Source organism: Anguilla anguilla, chromosome 2, assembly GCF_013347855.1.
Source record: "Anguilla anguilla isolate fAngAng1 chromosome 2, fAngAng1.pri, whole genome shotgun sequence".
Lineage (NCBI taxonomy): Eukaryota > Metazoa > Chordata > Actinopteri > Anguilliformes > Anguillidae > Anguilla > Anguilla anguilla.
In genome coordinates, this window is record NC_049202.1 from 53,774,649 (window position 1) to 53,795,822 (window position 21,174).

Sequence of the window (21,174 nt, forward strand, 5' to 3'; positions counted from 1 at the left end):
AGAAGAATAAGGGGAGGGATATGTTCGAACCTTGAAACATGAAGCCCACATTATTCTGGATTAGACTAAACCCATTGAAGTTATTCAGTCTAATACGGTACTTGCAATATTCCAACTATGGCTGATTATAACTTCTGGGTGGCTTTTATAATGTTGTGGGTATCAAGATGCAAAAATCACCTTTCATGAAAAAACTAATCAGGGAAAAGAAACAGCTATCTTAAAATTAGAATTGATTCTTTCTGTGCTGGCCACACAATAGTGATAAGTAAGTTTCTTTTGCGCCTCTACATCATGAAACCTATGCACTTGTTGTACGTCGCTCTGGATAAGAGCGTCTGCTAAATGCCTATAATGTAATGTAATGTAATGAAGTAGTAATGGTTGCTGCATCAGGTGCGCAATATCTTGTCTGTGGTGGATCATTAGGTGCACTTTATTATACAATTTATACACTTTATTAAATATACCTATCTAGTACCCCTTTTGCCTCCAGAACAGCCAGAATTCTTCCTGGCAAGGATTCAACAAGGTGCTGAAAACATTCCCAGACCCATGCCTGCTATTGAGGATTCTGAAGACTGTCGTGGAGCAGCATAAGTAAAAAGATGCAGGACTATATAGATAATCTGCATCTGCATCTGACAGTCTGCTGTCCATTGTTCACTGATTCTGCTGACTACCAAAAATTCTGCACATACCAACAACTTTTTCTATAACACGCTTCCTAGATCATCTGCTGTACATGCTATTTCTCCTTAGTTACAGAAAATTATTTTGGAAAAGAGCACAGGTTGCAAGGGGTAGGCAGTGTTTATCTCCATTGTTATTTTGAATCTGTGAGGGGCTGGTGGCCAGACTTTTGAAGAGAAGACCATTTCCACTCCAGCATGGGTTCTGGACCTACACTCTGGCTGCCCGGTGAGACCCTGTAGCCTGTGCTATGCGTGTATTTGTGCATAGCATAATGTAGCATAGATCTAACTCCCACCCTTTGTATATATCACTGTGTGCTCAACATGGTCTTCTGTGAGGTTGGGATTATTGTTAACCTTGCTTAGTGTTACATCCATTACATTACACCAAGTTAATGTAACACAGGTGGATGTCCTGACATAACAACACAAGACAGGTTAGATCCATGGATTCATACTGTTTACACCAAATTCTGACCCTACCATCCGCATGTCGCAGCAGGACTCGAGATTTGTCAGACCAGGCAATGTTTTTATTTATATTCAATCATCCAGTTTTGGTGATAACATGCCATGCTGTAGCCTCGTTTTACTGTTCTTAGCTGACAGGAGTGGACTTCTACTGCTGTAGGCCATTCGCTTCAAGGTTAAATGTGTCCTTCTGCACACCACTGTATGTATTTGAGTATTTGTGGCCATTCTGTTAACTTGAATGGGTCTGCCCATTCTACTCTGACTTCTGTCATTAATGAGGTGTTTCTGCCCACAGAGCTGCTGCTCACTGAGTTTTTTTTTTGTTCCCTGCACCATTTTCTGTAAACTTTTGAGACTGCAGTGAATTGAAAATCCCAGGAAGGCAGCTGTTTCTGAGATGCTTGAAGCACCACGTCTGGCACCAACAATAATACTATGGTCACTTGGATCACACTTAGATCACCCATTCTAATGTTTGGTCAAACAACAAATAAACCTCTTTACCATGTCTGCTTTCTTTATATATTGAGGTGCAGCCATGTGATTTGCTGTTTGGAGGAGCAGGCTATTTGCATTAACAAGCAGGGGAAGGCAGTAAAATGTGTGGTTTAATATAGGGAATGTACTTATGTGTTGTTGCTAATGGCTGAAGCTTATGACTGAAATCTGTCCCTTTGAAAGGTTTCCTTACACTTTGGTTGAACATGTCTGTTTCGTGTCGTAGCGTTGTATACTGACACAGGTGCTGTCTTATCATCTCCACACGTTCTACCTCCAATCTCTCCAATTCCTATATAATACAAACAGAAAGAGACAAACGTGTATTACATTGTGCAGTTAGCATACAAAAGATTAATTAATCTGAATAATGACAGATTCTGCAGTTAAAATGTTATCAAAAGCTAGCACAACACAAGCAGGAAAACAAAGACTTGAGTTTACCAGACTTGAGGTCACCATCTCCTCAAACCATTTGGACTGGGACTGATTATAAAGATCAACACAGCGCATCAGGTCATCCCCTGTAGAATAGGGCACATATAATTGAGAACAGTGGTAGTCTGCTGGCCCAAAACCCACCCAGCGTAGTTACTGCAAAAAGATGTATATAGTTTTTTTCCAACAGGTGGCGCCAGTGACCATGTTTATGCATCATCATATGGCTTCCTACCACATGACTGAATTCCCCAATCCCCATATAAATCTGGGGCAACTTTAACATATACAGTGTTTATAAACAGTGTTTATAAATGGCTCCATTATTTATTTTTAAAACATTTTTTAAAAAACCTTTTTAAGTCCCACATTTTAGTCCATACACTATTCATCGTACTCAAAATGAATTTAAATACTCCAAGAGAGAAAATGTGGCAAAAGATTTGTGAATCATGTTTGGGTAAAGGGTTCTTGGAACACAAATGCAGCATAATAGCCTAAAAGTTTTGTCAATTGCACTCAATGTTATTTTTGTTACTTTATGTTGCTGAATGATGCAACATGTTTTCAGTCTGACTCAAGTGAGAGATTTTTATTTATTAGCTTGCAATAGTTAGCTTATTCTGAAACTGAAACTTATTGCATCACATGGGTGAGGCTGAAATTGTTTATCAGGTTGTCTGGATTGTACATATTTAAGGTAAAAACTGCATGACCAAAACTAGGAAATATGATGTACACATTTGGTGAAAAAAGTACAGAAATGGGGGGAATATCACTGCCATACAGTAAAATATGTTAATTCTTTTCAGGTGTGATATTTGCAATGCCTAGCAGTTGGTACACACTGTCTGGAACTCGGTACAGCTGGAAAAAGTGAAGCACTCTTGTCTGTTTCAGATTTCAAGGCTCTATTTTTCCTTCACAAACAATATATGTGTCACATTACTGCTAATATTCTGGAGTTGGTGTTGTTGGCAACATGATTCTGCAGTTGCAAGAAGTCTGAAGTTACCTCATTTGGATTCCAGCTTTGTAATGCTGTCCAAATCACAAAGAGTTCACAAAAACAGAACTTTCACACTCACAATCGGTGAATGCACTGGTTCATGAATTTAATTTACTTCTGATGATCTACCTAAGCAGAGCCAAAAGTGCCTCCCTTGGCCAGAAATTATTCTTTTATATATCTAGCAGGGGCTATCAGAGTGAGAGAATCAATTCAAATCTGCACAAGAGCAAATTATATCTCACTTTGAATGTAATCATTAAATCTGTATTAGACCGTATTAAATCTTTAGAAAATGTTTAAAAAGTGATCAGTGATGCAGGCTAGTTTCAGTCTAGCTATGTACTAGCATCTGATGAAAGCAGTGACTACCCCTGTGAGTAGAACAGCTAAAAAATACAGCATGATATCTGCATGTGTTGTTTTCAAGTGCCATCTGTCATACTGTGGACTGCAGCATGCATCTGATTACAAATGTGGACTTTTTTCATATTCTGTGTATATGTCATTAGAATTGAATTGGTTCCATTCCCCATGTCAGTGAGTGATCAGTTTATTCTTGTGAAAAACAGTATTTGAGATGCGTTTTATATCATGTTTTATATTGCACAAAAAGTAAATTAATAAATAAATACATAAACTTTGGACATGGGTACTTTAAACAGTCTTCATGACGTGTCCATTAAAAACACTGCTTGTTAAAACTGGGGTTTTCTACATGTTCTTCCTCATTACATACATTTCATTTCATTTCCTTCACTGCTCATCTCAGAGTACATTCGTTAGTCATCAAGTTCCTGTTCCTGTGTTTCAACATCGATTCCCCGGAATGTTCAGCTCTCTGCTGGGGCAGAGGGTGCCAGTGGCCAGACATACACTCTGCTTCCTGCACCCTCTCAGACATCTCACACTAATCTCTGACAGCTAACCTCTGTAATCATTATCTGAAGCTCTCGTGTTTTTGCTCCTGATAACGACCAGTCTCTAAGATTCCTGCCCAACAGTCCGGTGTTTAAAACATGCGTGCAGCCCATATGGAATGTTCTCACCATGCTTACTTCAGACAGCACCATCACTCCAGAAGGCCTTATCTGTTTATGCTCACAAGACTCTTTTCAAAATTTTAAACCTCTTCAGGCAGTGTGAAATAATCTGTCTGGAGCATACGCTTTCCTCCCACAGCCACCCCCTCCCCCCAACCTTTTATTTCAGAGTATGTGTTTGCGTTTCCAATCTTCCTGAGTTTAGAATGGCTGACCTCGACAGGACAAGCCCCTCATTTAAACTGTTCCTCACTGCTGCCAAAAGATTAGCCACAGGGGACTAAAGTGGTAGCCTACACCCATTACTACAGCATTAAAATAGAGCATAACATCTTTCCAAGGTCTATCGCATATAGAAACGGGAAATACTGGCTAAATAAAGACTGCTTCCAGCATTGCCACTGTTTCTACCTATCATCTTGAGGCATATACTGTATATGAGACATTAATCTGTCATAAAACAACCAGAAAAATGATTTGCTTGAAAATCATTAATAAAGGCAAATGGTTTGGTATCTCCACATTCTTCATGGCTGCACCTGCACAATTATTTCACCTGAGCTATATTTAATAAATTAATCCATCCTCAGTAAAATACACATCAGCTCTAAATACATATCAGGCACTTGAACAATAGACCTGAGATGTTATGTCTACATTATTAAATAGCTTTCAATGTAATCTGCAGCACAAGTGGACCTCCTGATGACTTCTGACCTGCTTGTGTAGATTTCCGTCGGGCCTTCTTTATGTCCTCCTCTGTCTTGTTGCTGAGTTTGATCTCCAGCTGCTGGGTTTTAACCTCCAGGTCTTTCTGCCTGTCCGCTAGGGCTTTGCGGGCCTTGAAGTATACAGAACAGTATGAGTCATTCACTGTCGACCTCAGACCTGTCTATCTATTCCATATTCAATGTGTACTCCCAGCAAACCTCATCTTCTTTTTTCCCCAGACGTGGGTATTACTCAAGCATTCTGTTTATTTCAAAATGCCTTTTTTCCTCCTTGTCTTTGTAGAATGGCTGATTTATTGTATCTTTATGATGTGTTCTAAGCATCATTATTAAAATGGTACAACTTTGGTAATGTGCCTGACTTGTAAATTTCTGTGTGAAGTGTATGGATATCTGATTATCTATGGTATCAGCACACATTCTTGCACCAAGAAATGGCCAAATACCATTGTGAAAGAGCCGCAAATATCTGACAATATTTCTGAAATTCCAGAACATCAAAAGGAAGGAACACTCTCTGACTCTGACAGACTCTGAGTCTGCTGGCCGAGATTCAAGAAAGCAGCAAGTCAAAATATGGTGACAAGTGTACAGTAAGAAAACAATAGAGGCCTGAATAAGTCATTTCTTACAGTATGTGCTTGAGATAAAACAGGCCAATATTGAAATCTGCAGTATAGCAGTCACATCTAAAATAGCTCAACATGGGAAAGCTCTAATAGAATTCCACTTTAACAGATTGCACTGAAAGTGACAAACATTTTTAACAGCTGGGAAATAAATAATATGGAGTGTTGTTTGCCTGGAGGTGTAAAATTTGCATTCTATATAATTTACCATATCATACTTTGTACTTTTAATCATTGACTTGTCATATATAATAAGAATAAATGGATACTGTTCAGTAGTAAGCTTAATTTCCTTCTCATTCAAATAAAAATATGTGAAATGTTGTGAAAATAATGCAGCACAACAGAAAAAAGCTGGCTTTACAAGATACAGAGTCAAGTTCAGCAGTGTGACGTAGTTTTGTCCGGTCCCCTACCTTCTCTACTGCTGCGTACCGACTAGCCAGCTGCTTTCTGAGATCAGTAATGTGGTGGTCAAACTTCTTCAAGTCTTTTTTAAAGTTGTCCCGGAATGTAAGGAGGGGTTTCTCCACCTCACTTTGAAGCTGCAAAACATCAAGAAAAGCAGAAAATTCCAACCATGACAAAGATGCCTGTACACAAGTACTACAACACACAAGTAAAGAGTAATATGAGTAAGAAAAATAAGAGACAGAAAATGTAACTTGCATTAACTTAACTTCCATTGTGCTGTGGCCAAACCATGGATTGTGTACTTTACTGACAAATGAAGTCTGTTCAAACTTACCATAATTTCTCATAACCACACATAGTGTTTTGTTTCATGTTTGCATATCTCAGGAGCAAGAATGCCATCTTTGCAATTGCATTACTAAAAGATACAATTTACTCAATGTTAATACAAGGTATTACCAGTAGATTATATATGTGAATATTTACAAATGTCTTCCTGGCAAGTCAGTCCTGATTGCCAATGTCTTTTGTTTGTTTGTTTTTAAAATGTAAATGCAGGAGATTCACTGGGCCAATTTTATGTTTGGTTTTCAATCTAACTCTGGCCTTCTTAACAAAGTTGTGTTTTTGGCTCTTTGGAAATCTTAAAATGGCTAGGTCTTCATTAGAAAGAACTCTGCTCCCACTATGAGAGGACACACTAATGGATTGAGGTTCATATAAGCAGAACACCATAAGGAGCTCCGCACCTGGCATGAGGCAACTTTAAAATATGAGGAAGTCCATTTAAGCAACATAGGACACACCCCATGACCCCATTCCCGCCAGTATGTTACACATGTGGTGTCTGGTCATGGCTCCCCTCTATAAAGCAAAAAATAAATATCCGATCTTTTGAGCTATGGTCCAGGACCTTTCTGTCAGGCAAGTTACAGCTTCCATATGCACAGTATGCAATGTGAAAATACACAGAGTGATGAATGTGTGGAATAGCCTGCCAGGTCATATAGTAGAGGCAGAAACTCTGGGGGTTCTCAAGACCAGGCTTGATACGGTGTTGGATACTATCTAGCCTGTAGGTAATCAGAGCACTAGGTACAATTTAGTTAGGAAAATGGGGCATTTTTGGGCTCAATGGCCAGTTCTTGTCAGTAGTGTTATGTTATGTTCTGTTACATGAATTGTGCTAGATACTATGATTGCACACAAAGAAGCCTGTTCCCTTAGCCCTGCTAATGGTGTCCATTCAGACATACATGTACAGTATCACATTTCCTGCTATGTGACATTCATCTTCAATGAGAAACCTTTTTCCACAGTAGATATGTCAATAAGTCAGTGATGCTAAGGCAAAATAGACGCCAGTGAAAGTGGCAGGCCCTACAGCCGACACATTGTAGGTTTGATCCTACAGTACTTTATTAGTCAACTATGACCATGAGTCTTTGGGACACAGTTGGCTTCATCCTGACGGGACCACAGCGGGTTTAACTCAGCTGATGTTACGTAGGTAAATGCTCCCAGGCTACCAGCGGTTTTTAGAAAAAGTGGAACAGCTCTTCCCACCAGTGCTGGTTCTCCTGCAGCACAGGTTTATTGTGGAAAATATTCACTGGCTTATGGGTGAATGCACCAGAAAAGTGCACACAGATTAGCAGCAGCAGGAGTGCTACTTGCATGGAATGTGGGGCTGTAAAACGAGAGGCACAGTTGCTGAAAATTTCCAAATGGGGTGAAAACTATAAACTTCAAAATGGAAAACAACATGACTTTTTTAATAGTTAAAGTTGGCAACTGTAACCCTTTCAGAGCTGGGATGGAATAGCAGAGCGAAATAAAAGCAAATCCATATGGAAGTCATAGTGTGCATATGAAAGTAAAATATACTTCCCTATTGTTCTTTTTAGTCTATCAATTTGTAATAAAAGGAAAAACACAATTTAAAACAGTACTGTAAAAACAATACAGTATTGACATTGTTAAGCCGTTTATGTTATGTATTGGAAAAATCTATTTTTATGATAACAGTTGTGCTTGCTATCATAGAAAACATGACACTGCTTGGTGCATTTACTGTGTCCTTCGGTTTCTTTTCATCTCATGCCCCATTATGAAAATTGCTGCTGTTTCTTCCAATTTCTGGTGAGTTTAACAATAAAATGAATACAAATAAAAAAATGACAACACCTTATAATAAGCGTGTTGTCAAAATCACCTCAGAAATTACCTTAGATGAGAACTTCAGGTGAACCTCAGCTTCATCAGCCAGGCTCTTTTTCAGCTGAGCCCAGGCCTCCCCCAGTGTGCTGCAGAGAGATAGCGGCATGTCATACCAACAAAAGCACTCAGTACCTAATCCTCTAAGACTTTCTTAGTCTATAAAAGACACTTGGGTTTGTAGCCTATAAGTGACATTGCGACACTGAGGCTGTAAGAGGCTGTAGAGTACACAAGGTGTATGTTAACCTAGGCCCCTCTTATCACAGGCTGAAAATCCTGTTGTATTTTGAGTTTGAAGGGATACAATCCTCTTGCTTTGTATAAATTATAGAATTAATGAAAATCATACTATAAATAAAATTCACAACAAAATTCAGTCCCCTGAGCATTATGATGCATGCATGGTTGATTAACTGATTTATGATTGATGATTCCAAACCAAACCAAACTAGTTTTGACTGATTCTCTGATCTCTTAAGCTCAAGAAAAACCAAACAGAAAAATGACTTTGTCGATGTGTGTTTCAGCACAAGACAGTGTAATCGTTTGAACTGAAACTGAATGGAACTGACAAAACTCAGGAGTCATTTCAATGAGAACAGCTTTATGGAAAAATACTTTCAGTGAATTTTCCCATAAATGTCTATAATGGAGCTGGTACATTTGACATTAAATGATTCAATAACATACAATAATAAAAACATCACTTTATCTGACCTTTAAGTCAAGTTTTATTTGCGGTGATATAACACAAAGAACAAAGCAGTTCCCAGCACATTGGGTCAGGGAGCTAAAGGGTTCACTGAAAGCTTGGATGACCTGCAAATGACTCCAGTCTTACTCTCTTACTTATCACAGTAAACCATCAGCTGGAAACAGTGCACAAGTACAATGCACTACACGCACATACAATAAAATAAGTATATCTTTGCTAACAGACAGAATGAGAAACAAATAATATGAGGAACTACACATGAACAAGTAATATAAATACAAAGATTTAAAGACTGAAAATCATATTTAATAGAAATTCCCACTGAATAGTATTCATAGAATGAATAATCAACAGAAGAAGAACCTTCCAGGGTGTTTTTCATCTGTGATAAACAGTTAAACCTCCTCTGAGAGACATGCTATGTATAGAACCCAGGTGCAAGAATTTCCCTCAGTCACGAGAAGAATGTGTTAGATTCTTTTTTTTTTTTTGGTAAATGCACATGCTTCTCATTGAGAGATTTCCCTAATTTGGCCCAAAAACACTATTTTTCTAAAATCTTAAATTACAGCTGTTATTGTCCCTGAACAAACATTCCACAAATGTTTGGACTGAGTATTCCAGGGGTGCTTTCCATGTGAAGAGCACTATTTTCCTCAGTGGCCTTTTTTTCAACAAAGTCCTGACCCCGAGTTTTTCCTCACTGACCCCGAGTCCAGTGACTCCACAATGGGCAATAAGATTCCCCATAGACACTGCTATCAAGGGTGCTCTGTTGATTTCAGTTAAAAATAATTTGTAGGCCATTACTGAATAGACTGAAAAATACCTTTCCAGGGAATGAAAACACCACATTTCCTGTTGGCAAATTTAAATCATGCCCTTCAAATAGAAAGGTTACCACACCACAGATTACCCATAATAGTATAACAATACTCTTGGGAAAGAGGCCAAAATTAAATTCTTTTTGAAGTAATACAAAATAGCAGTACATTTGTCAGTCCCACTTTGTGCTGTGAACGACACAGTACAGTATCCCTTTGAAATCCCCCCCGGTGTATTGTGTATATGATACAGGGTATTTGTCTGCATATTTATCGAGTATAGTAAATTACAGATTAGTAAAGTGGGGAAAAAAGCAAAACAGTATTGTACAGGAGTGTCACATGCCCTTTCAGAACAATGCCTTTTACATTGCAGCCACACAACAAGTAAATTCATGAAAAAACAAGTGATTCCAAGCATGGATGTAGGAACCAGCTAGCAAAGCAATGATTCATCATTCTCCACAAAGAAACTGAATGGACAGAATAATACAAGTATTGTTCTGTGTTAAATGTCTTTGGGAAAGGGTGGGTAGACCTCAGTGGCGTAATCTATTTTATAACAAACAATACCCCCTTTTGGTCATTCAGCCATGATAGCGCACCAAGCTACAGACATTTGTGCAGAGTGGAATCTTGTTACAGCACTGTGACACACACACTTTTACACTTGATATAGAAACCCAATGACCCCACTACGTATATACACTGCATCTATATAGCATGTACACTGGACGATATACCTTATGTTTTCACAGAGGTTACAATGCAGCATCCACTCTGACAAAGAACCAAAACACATTCCAATTCTGAAATGTATGATAACAACAATGTATGAAAAGCAATCAGATTCAATCTTTCTCAGTTTTTGTTTTGTCGATGAAAGAAGTTGATAATAATACTGCACTAGTTTCGTCTGGTCATTCGTTTTTAGAGAGTGTGAGAACTAAGAAGCTGACAAAACGAAACCATTTAGGTTGGACATAAACTTGCTGCTATCTTGTGAGACTATTAATCAGAGAATGTGAGTGCTAGCTTGTTTTACTCTTGGGGTTAAAATGATTTCTTTCAGGGACTTGTGGATTTGCCAGCTGTTGTTTTTAACATTCACTCTAGCCAGGGGGCCTGGTGATATACTGTTAGCTCTGAAGCCAAAAAGTACTGCATTTCCCTGTTTCATTAATCAAAGAACAATTGCATAACCCACAGGTTGTCAAATCGTGGTAATACCAAATCATGAGACATTAATGAAGTATTTAATGGTTAACACACAAGGTTGTTTACCAGTTATGCCTTTCTACACACCACTTTAATTATAGCCACACCTCTGTGTTGGAACAATTACAGTAGCCAGAAAGCCAAATGCTCAGGAGAATTAACTGCAGCGATTGTATCCTAAGTATGAAAAACCTTTCAAAATATAACTTTTGTATTGTGGTAGGATTAACAGACCCTTAATTTTCACTTCAGCGAACATTTACATAGAAAGTAGTTTTTCTGGATATGAAAGTACTGTATATAACTTATTTTATTTTTTTAAATGTATTTTTTAATTGTATTTATCTGTTATTGTTCTAGCCTGGAGTTTAAGAGTTGTTATTGATACAAATTACATATAGGCCCATCTTACAACTATCTCTCTTTCTCATTGTGACACTTTATAACAGGTCCTGCAAAAATGTTTAAAATCAGTTTTCCGTCTGCTGGTGATTTATGCATGAGTTCAAAGAAAATGAAAAGTATAGCTCATGTGCAATGACGTATCATCACATCTGCCTACAGGGCCTTGTTCACTGAAAATAATGGCACACGAGGGGATCAGAATCTTTAGTGTCACAGATGTCCAATGTTATATTGGAATGAAACAACATAGAATAGAATGTCACACTATGTTGTTCAAAATCCCAAAATTTAGATTTCTTTCAAAAAGCAGCTAAAGTTTTGTACACGTTAAATTATTAATTATTTTACAATCAATACTTACCCAGCTTTACATGAGGTTTAACTAGAAAACAATATATAAAACTCATTCTGCTATTGTAGCATATACTTTTGACTCAAATGCAAATGAGAGATTATATAAATGAAGATGATAAAACTCACCCTTCTTCCTGGGCAGCTAGGGGAATCTGTGAGAGCTTTGAAAGGTTCTTTGCATATTCCTCTTCAATCTTTATTCTGGAAAGGAGGAAAATGGTAATCAAGGCTTGGGGAATGAGCTAATAGGGTAGTGCAATTTCTTGTGCTATTACTAGAAGTGTGTATGTACTCTGTAATGTCATGTGGATACGTGTAAACATAGTCTAATCAAGAAACTAGAAACATGTTTAATGTATTTAACATAATTCTAGCAATTCTAGTAATTAGCGGATATGAAAACAAGAGGAGCTCTGATAAAGAAAAAAAAGCAGGCTATTAACAACCGTTTTTGAGTCCTTTCCTTTCATTAGACTTAATATAATTTTGCATCCAACACTTCCGACATTTGACGGTTGAGCAGGACAGTTCAGCGCAGGGAAAAACCGTTAAAGATTAGTGATGCCAATCTGTATAACCATTGCGGCTATTGGGGCTACTCAGTCGTGTTACTCATATCTGAAAACTATATTTACTTGAGTGTTCTTTCCACTGGCTTTACCTAATAATGCTGCATATTGCTCACATTTCTGACGTTCACAGGACTTTGCTAAACAGCCTTGCGCAACGCAAATGCGCTTGGGCCAGGCAAATACAGGAACATGGATTGAAGAAATGACGGATGCTATTGCAATTGCATTGCGACTGGTATCTTGGCAACGGTAAAAGCATTTCAATAACAGGCCAAAAATATACCACATGTGGTGCAACAATAACCACACACAGGATCTTTTCAACAGATTGCCAACTTTCTAGAGATATTGATATGCTGATGTAGGCTCATTCAATTGGAATAAGGACAAAAGAACAAGGCAATACCTGCCTGCAATATGAGGTTACTGAAGCTATGCTTCTGGTTCTTTTGATAAAACAATATACTATTGAAACTGATAGACTTTCCAGGACTAACACAATGCAATGCATTTGATTTATTATAGTTTTGAAATGGCATAGGACTCCTACTGAATATACACATTTAATACAGGACATTATGTACCTTTTGCCATAAAGGAAAACATATACAACAATTATACCCAGAAAATGAAAAATGTCTTAGTGCTTATAGTCAGTGCTCATAGTTTAATTGCGTTGTCTAGTAAAACTAAAACACTGCATAGGCAGACAGCATTGGATAGTGCAGATTAGTCTAATGTATTTTGCATATGTGTACTGTACAAACACGGGGCATCTTCTGTTGTCTAAAATTAATTCAGTGTTAATTCATTAAGAATGTAGGCCTTATCAATTCAGTCACCTTTCTCGGATGAACTCCGCCATTTCTTTCTGCATTTGTTTACCCTTCAGCTGCTTCTGAAGCAGAACCTCGAAGCCAGACACAGAGGCGTTTCCCTGGGGGTCCTTTTTGTCAGTCTACGTATGGAAGGAAGAGCGAAAGAAAACATGAGAAGCATGCAAAAAATAGACAACAAACATGACGGAACGTAAATTCCTTTGCAAACTGCATACATTCGCATTAGAAAAATGTTAATTTACTTTGATCTTAAATGTGATAATGGGTATCACTTCATTACAGAACAAAACATAAATAGTGCACTTATAAACACAGGCAAATAGGGACTGATAATGTTCATGTGTGGGCTGCCCCTACATGACACTGTCTCTCTTGGGGGAGATACTGAAGTGACAACATTTCATAATGCTGAGAAAACATCAGATAAATGAGACACTAAGATTCACGTCACATGGTATTTGAGACATTTACAGAGTAAGACCCCAGAGTAGAAACCAGAGATGATCCCCGTTGTACATAAGTACATAATTGGCTGGTATTCATTTTCCTACAGTGGCAGCAGGTGTATTACACTGTGAAAGACAGTGCTATGTGATGCATTATGCATGCATCCGCATCCACATCTCAAAAGGTTGCTGCTCTGAATCAGAGGTGCAGTCATGTTCCTGGGTGTAACTGCCAACATGTGGTCAAGGGGAGCACTGTTGGCAAACGACAGGTCTTCTCTTACCCAGAAATAATCGCAGTAGCTCCACTCACTGGGTTTTAAGAGCTGCTGTTCTGGCATATTCATAGGCAGAGGAAATGTGACACAATTAATCTGAAGAAAAAAGAAAAGAGTTATTTTACTACTTCAATAACAGGAAATGCACATGCGTAACTCTGTTAAAGTGTGAATATTTATTTATGTGCATGCAAGAACATTTGCTCATGGCTTCCTCCTGCATGTCCATCTGTGTGTGTGCGTGTATATTCGTTCATAGATACCAACATTTGTGAGTGCCTGTATGAGAGTACATGTGCCCATCCAGTGAATACCACTTGTGTGTGTGTGTGTGCATGCGTGCGTGCATGTGTGTGTGTGTGTGTGTGTTTTCAGTGCGCTCAAGATCTTATTTGTGTCTTGCTCTGGACTGGGGTCCTTTGAGGTCACGAGTGTGGCAGGACTAATTCACTCTCAACCACCCACACAAGCTAATGTGCTGACAGCAAAAGCAGAAGACTAGAACAGCTCTGAGGAAAGAGTTGTCCTCTCACGTGTATCCTGCCACTGCCGTTGAGAGACACAGCTGAACACAGCTGGTCACCCTGCCTCCAGCACCAAGTGTAGTGCTGATCAATCCAGCCCAGCACACATGGTCGCTGCACTGTTCAAGTCAACCGCATTACCAGGGTAACAAAAAAAGGCGGCTGACAACCCCCCCTCACACAGCAGACCGCTGCCAGCGGTGCCCGACAGATTTGGGATCGAGACGTTCCACCGCACCCAAATGCCACTGAGCACAGTGTCACAGCAAACACGCCCTGTGCTCAGAAAGAATACATGTACTGTTTGGTCTCCCGTGCCGCCAATTACAGTTCAAGGGCTACAATTATGTAATGTGGGCCATCTGTAAGGCCTTTCCTGCCAAACCCAACAGTCCGGCATGTGACCTTTTCGCTCTCTGCGGACCATCCTGGCAGCTCTGCAATGTTTCACAAAGTCTATGTGCTGTGAGAATCTTGGAAACCTAAATTCTTAACAGATCTTGAGGGACTAAAGCTCGGATTGCTCAGAGAGGGGAGGAGCTTATGCTACAGACTCTCTTGCAATTGGCTGCAGCGTAACTTGTTCCCTGCCAGCTGAGAAAGGAGCGTGACTTCACACTTGCCATGAGGCCCAGCCAAACAGAAATCTACAGCTCACCAGCAATACTGCACTCCTGGGACATAGCACTGAGCAGCATGAGAATAACTGCGGCTGTGTCTACTTTCTGCACAGCCTAGGAAAGAACTTCTCACTTTCACAATTTCATGTCAATTAGCAAAATGTCTTCACTAAGCAAATACCACATCGCATAAATATATTCTGTTTGGCACAAACTGTACAAGTTTTAAAGATGGAATCTTTCAGACTTTTCAGCTGTCCTTAATCAATTATATCCACAAATGCTACAACACATTATAATTCATATGTGCAGGATCTTAGGCCAAAATATTTCACTGTCATAACAATGACATTGAAATCAATGGGCTGTTTCACTAAATCTTTCTTCAAACTAAGAACAAAATAAAATCACAATGTTCAAGATACAAGTCCATTATAGTCATTTAACCATGGGCAAGTGAACTAAAGACTGAAGGTAAGCATTCTTATTTTACAGCACTAGGAAGAAGCTTTTTATTTTAAAATTTTTTTTAACACTTTAAAAGCAATCATTTTAATCAATCATTAAAACAATTACTACTAACAAAAAATAAACCTACTTTTTAATGCCAATTGATATGAATTTGCATGACTTCAAACAGTGGCTCAATGAAAAAATCAGCTTTTCCTGCATGAAAACAAGTCTGGTTCCTGTGAACTACAGGGCCCATGGTTCTGCTTCCAATTAAAGAAACATCAGACCCTGTGCTTCACTGAAAATGTACAATAGAAATGATGTAACTGGCCATTCTGGCAAGATTACTGAGGGAAAAAGTATGAAGTATGTGTTTCAGAATTGAGGCAACACAAAACAATTTAATTGTGTAAAGTGTAATTATGAGAGCTGTTTATTGAAAAAGATCCAAATCAATAGCAGTCCTGTTGATATTGCTCCAAACTAATAGAGACAGGTTTACATTTAACAATGTTAGGCCTAACATATATTTTATCCTCCTGAGAGTGATACTGAAATATTATCCTGCAACCAACTGAAAACACACCGGTTAAGACCACATCCTGGTTCCCAGATCCCAGAGATATCATTTATCTAAATACCCCCACCTTGAATGCCCTCACCATGAGCACTTCCTGATGCAATTAAGCAGACATTCTAAACGTGATTCTTGTGTGATATAATTGCTCACATAACTTAGTGCTTGTTGTAAGCAATACTACAAGGATAGGCTTTAAAATTTGATGTCAGTTATAGCTTCCAATAATGGGCGGATGTTTGTGTGATTCTACACTTGTAGTGGGTTATGCACCTATTTCCTGTTCTGTATATATTTTTGCAGTGTGCATTATAGCCTTATGTAAGCTGCTCAAATATGAAGCTGTGAAATAACCAATTGACAGCCAAAGGTTTACTTCATATTGTGCAACAGGAGGATCCCGCCCCATGGAATCCCGCCCCATGGAAAAAGCATGGAAAGGGAACACTTACATTTATGCTCCTGAAACATTTCCATAGATGTATGTTGTCATGCGCTGGCATGGCCATGTTACACTGTGCAAGTAGTGATGAATAGTTAATTTTGTTGTGATTCTCCATTACCAGAATGACTACCGTGCACAAAAACCTGACTGCAGCCGGACATAAAAAATATTTCATCAGAGAGAAAATACAGTGTTTTCAATAGTGCAAGTGGCCTGAGTATTGCTCCAATAAATCACATTTGCCATCCATACAAACAGCAAAAACAGCAGTGACGTACTTGAATTCATAATGTGTATATATATATATATATATATATATATATATATATATATATATATATATATAAATGTAGTAAAACACTACAATTTCATATTCTTTGAGAGATCCCTTTCCAACCATGAGTGGCTGCATTCACAGATGAACTTAATGGTGAACTTTCCTTGCCACAGGCTTTGCAGTAAATGCCTAGACTGTAAAGAAACATAAACCATGAAGCTAAGTCAATAAAAAGCTGCCCTGTCATATTGTGTAGAGAGCCATCATCCTTGATCAATCAATATCCAGCAATATTCTCCAGGAAGGCGATCCACTTAATCTACTTTACAGTGCATAACCAAGATTGTTCATTCTTAATACTGATCCTAATCTCATCCACATAAATGCCTCTTACTGATTACAATAAATGATGTATCTTACTTTTTACAAACGACTGTTGTTCTGAACCCCCTTGGCTTTGGTGCATTATGCCATAAGCACCTGTTATTTAAGCTTTCACAGATTTTCCTCAGTTTCAGTGTGCCCTTTAAACTGGCATTGCAGCTCCTATTTATAATCCCACTGGAGTCACACCCGAGTCAGGTGTCAAGATTGGCCTGCACAGCGTCGCAGTCATTATCACACTCTATCATTCTTCAGCTCATTTACCGCTCCCTGCCAGTTCTATTCTATTTCTTTCTAAGGAAATACAAATGCACAATGAATGGATGGATGAAGGAGACACATCGTGAAATGGAGCCATGCAGTATTGCATAACCATTTTGACCCATTTCCCCCTCGGTCAGTTTAAAATGATTTGGCATGTAGTTTAAATGGCCATCGGGGGTTATAAGTACATTGACTCAGTAGAAGCAAGGTCTTCAAATCTATGTACAATTGATAACATCTACACATCATTTAAAAGTGTGTAACATTCCACCCCTCCTTGGAATGTATCGGTGTATGTGTCTGTATGTGTTTACAAAAATGGCTTTATTTTATGAGCATAATAATGGTGTCACCGGAAATGTACATGTAGGAAGCATTTGGTTGTTATTTGGTGAGGTGTAACTACTTATTTGGTAATTAAAATGGTTAACACAATGCATGCTAAAAGCATGGTGCAAGCATGTAACACTCTGCAGTTGGTTTACAATCAATGATGAAATCACAAGCAATAATATTATATAAATAAATATATCTGATCAACAAGATCCATAAAGGAATAATTTCTTGGACTGTATCTTACACAACCAGCACAACTGTGTCTATCCAAAACAAAATACAGTTACATTTTTACTCTATACTCTATTTATAAACCTACAGAATAATGACAGACATAAGAAAATATATGAGCAAGTATACAGTAAGTCAGAAAGAAATATGATATAATCACAGCACCAATTAATAAACGTAATAATACTGTGGTAAACAAAACTAAAAAAAGACAACAACTGATGTGATTCACACATTCACCTCATGTAGAGCATCTACCGTGAAAAATGAAGCCTTTGTTGATGAGAGGAAAAACCTTTTATCATTTTACTTCCTGTACTTCAGTTGGCTTTGCTCTCCTCCTGCCTTTACCATTCTCCTCTGTTAGACTGACAGTGCTAGAGATATTTCTGCATGACAGGAAAACTTGAGTTCTGACAAAAATATAATCCCTTTTTTTTCTTCCCATGCTGAAAAACCTAGATGGAGCTATGGAGTGTCTTTTTCGTCTTACGGCACTCCAGTAATGCAGAGGGTCATCCTACAGCCCGCAACAAACCCTGAATCTGCCAGTGTGTTCTGTGGCTGGAAGGTCTTTGAGGTGATGGATAATGAACCACAGTATTACTGAGGGAGGGAGGGTTTTGGGTGCCAGTGTATTCCTTGCCTCACTCCCACTGAAAGACTCCTCTAGATGAGCAGGTGCACACAATCTGCCCACGTTAGTCGTGCAGTTCTCTGACAGCAGGGCTGCTGCAGAGAGTAGACAGAAATGGTCATCTGATAACTCATCTGAGAGCGTGTGCTAGTCTGCACCATCCCAAAGGTCTCTGCTCTAATGGAATGGACCTAAAAAGCACTTTAGCATTCTACATATATTTCTCACAAATTTAAGTAAATCATTTGGGACTTGGCTCAATTCCATGGACAATTTTAAATAAATACCCTACCCCATTGAATGCTAATATTTAGAATTACTACAACTGCTGCTACTACTATCAAAAAACAAACAAACAAAAAAAAAAACACAAATCTGACCTATGTGCAGATGTCCCTGTACGTGCACTCAAATATTCACACTTGCACACACACACACACACACACTCAGCCTAGAGCCCTGTCACTTTGTTCATTTTCTGCTTCAGCACACCCATATTGATGGTGATGACAGTATTATTTCCTCGACATACATCATTTCCATTGCTTCTCTCCATAGAACATTAAACACCGCTGAGAAGGTGCATATTTAAATATAGAAGATGGATTCTTTATTTCTTGCCAGTTTTTTTGTGAATTTGTGAATTGCGAAAGAGGAATTTGATGTCTGTGCATCATTTAGCCAGTTACCCCAGCAACAGTTTGAAATGGACAACATCTACAGTGACCTCATGAGAGAATAAACAAATATACTGTTTTGCATCGTGACTCATGTTAAGAAGGCTCAAATGAGTACTCAGGGGCCTGGATTGTCTGTATTTTCTATTGGAAGGAATATTAATAATAATTTATAATATTTTTTTTTTCCCTAAGGAAATGTGATCTATTTTCCTGTTGATCCAGACATCAAATTTATGTTTTTAAAGGACAAATGCCTAATCACATAAGCAATAAGACATGCATGTGGGTTCATCCTAGGTCATTCCCTAATTTGTATTTCATAAAATGATGGTATTTAATCTCTTTCTGAAGCACCCTTTCATCCAAAGAGCAACATCTGAGATGTAAACATCTGCTTTTTCTGCCTTTTATAACAGCAATGGGGACTGTAGCATTAGTTTTCCAACATAGAATCAGATACCCAGCTATACTTAGATTAGATATGGAAGTCAGACAAAGATAAATAGTGAGGACACCAGTCAGTTCATTTCAAGGAAACAACTGGTTTGTTTTAGATCCAGTATGAACTGGCTTGACAGAAAGTAAATTAAAACACAAGGCAGGTCAGGGAAAGGACGCTCAGCCAAGTCTGCAGGTTGATGATGTTGATCCAGGCTATTATCTGAAGAGGCTGATACAATTCTATTCATTTAGCAGATGCTTTTAATGATACAATTCTATTCATTTAGAAGATGCTTTTAATGATTTAAAAAAGTACTATTTCACATAGTAATATATAGTAAAGGTAAGTAGAAGTCCGTTTTGATGTTAATGGGCTTGAGCAGGTATTGTGCAACCTGGTCGGTTGACAGCGAAGCTACTTACAAAAGCAAACAAATAAGGAAGCTGACTGGGAGACAAGTGAATAAATAAATTAGACAAACACAATTTGAAAGAGGCCCTTCCCTTTCCGCCCAGTGTTTACAAAACTGCTGATCTTTTAGAGAAACCCCCCCGTCCGTCCGTCTTACTCACAAGACCAGCAGTGGAAGTCTCCAGTGCTGCTGAGACAGCATGCCACTCTGGTACTGTTGCTAGGGAACAAATTACATCTGGCGTAAAACTCTTACCCCGCCTACTTTATTATAAAGATTTGTGTTTTCAATGAAACCCCACCATAAAGGTTATGAATAGGGTTTTAAATACCTCTATTTCCATTATTGTTTTATCTTTAATTACTTGTTGTATGTGGTTGCTTTCTAAAGAAAACAACTTTCACATTATAATTCGAAGCACCTCCTGAAAGAAAAAATCTCAGCTTTCACAATAGTACTGTATTCTGTTTTTACTCTCTGCTATATAGACAATGTCCATAACTGCTATGCATTAAGAAATTATAAATGCAAATAAATAGGCTAAAAAACTAGATAATTCATCATTTTAAAGGTTACATTACATGCGATTTTAGGAGGACTTTCCCCCACTTCTCTGAAAAGTTCAGAATCTATCACTAATGGAAGTTAATCCGCTCAGTATGGGAAGTGGCGAGACAGTGCGCTTACAGCTGAGCACTCTGCCAACTTTATTTCACAAAGACTTAAGGCTACAGCTTTCATCTGGCAATAAAACCTTTATCTGGTAACGGATTACCTTTAATTAACACTGAACAAACAAGAACCCGGAGAGGCCCAATATGCCTACTGTTTTAAAAGTCTCAACTGCATGTCGGTTCAACAGTTTCATTCTGTCTGAAAATATCTTGGTGGTGCACAGACATAAAATGTGAGTAATTGTTTTGAATTAATACAGATTCTGAATTTTGCATTGCAGGATTCTTTATTTCAACATTTTCTTTCAACTTTAACTATCCTTTGTGCAGCAAGAACAAAGCCTTATCTTAACAAAATCCTTTTTTCAATGATTGCTGAAGCATTCACATTGGAATAGGGGCTTATTTAAGCCCTT

At 38.3% G+C, this 21,174-nt stretch overlaps 1 protein-coding gene across 2 annotated transcripts in view; it reads right to left on the reverse strand.

The window, feature by feature from the left end:
* Positions 1–21,174, reverse strand: part of LOC118220557 (growth arrest-specific protein 7-like) — an 82,088-nt gene that overhangs the window by 5,347 nt on the left and 55,567 nt on the right. For both annotated transcript variants that reach the window (XM_035404397.1, XM_035404398.1), the window contains exons 6-13: positions 13,809–13,898; positions 13,082–13,197; positions 11,794–11,868; positions 8,159–8,237; positions 5,934–6,062; positions 4,875–4,998; positions 2,112–2,191; positions 1,861–1,959 (exon numbers count right to left, since the gene is read on the reverse strand). In XM_035404397.1, the coding sequence (XP_035260288.1) occupies positions 1,861–1,959; positions 2,112–2,191; positions 4,875–4,998; positions 5,934–6,062; positions 8,159–8,237; positions 11,794–11,868; positions 13,082–13,197; positions 13,809–13,898 (792 nt within the window). The remainder of the gene's footprint in view (positions 1–1,860; positions 1,960–2,111; positions 2,192–4,874; positions 4,999–5,933; positions 6,063–8,158; positions 8,238–11,793; positions 11,869–13,081; positions 13,198–13,808; positions 13,899–21,174) is intronic.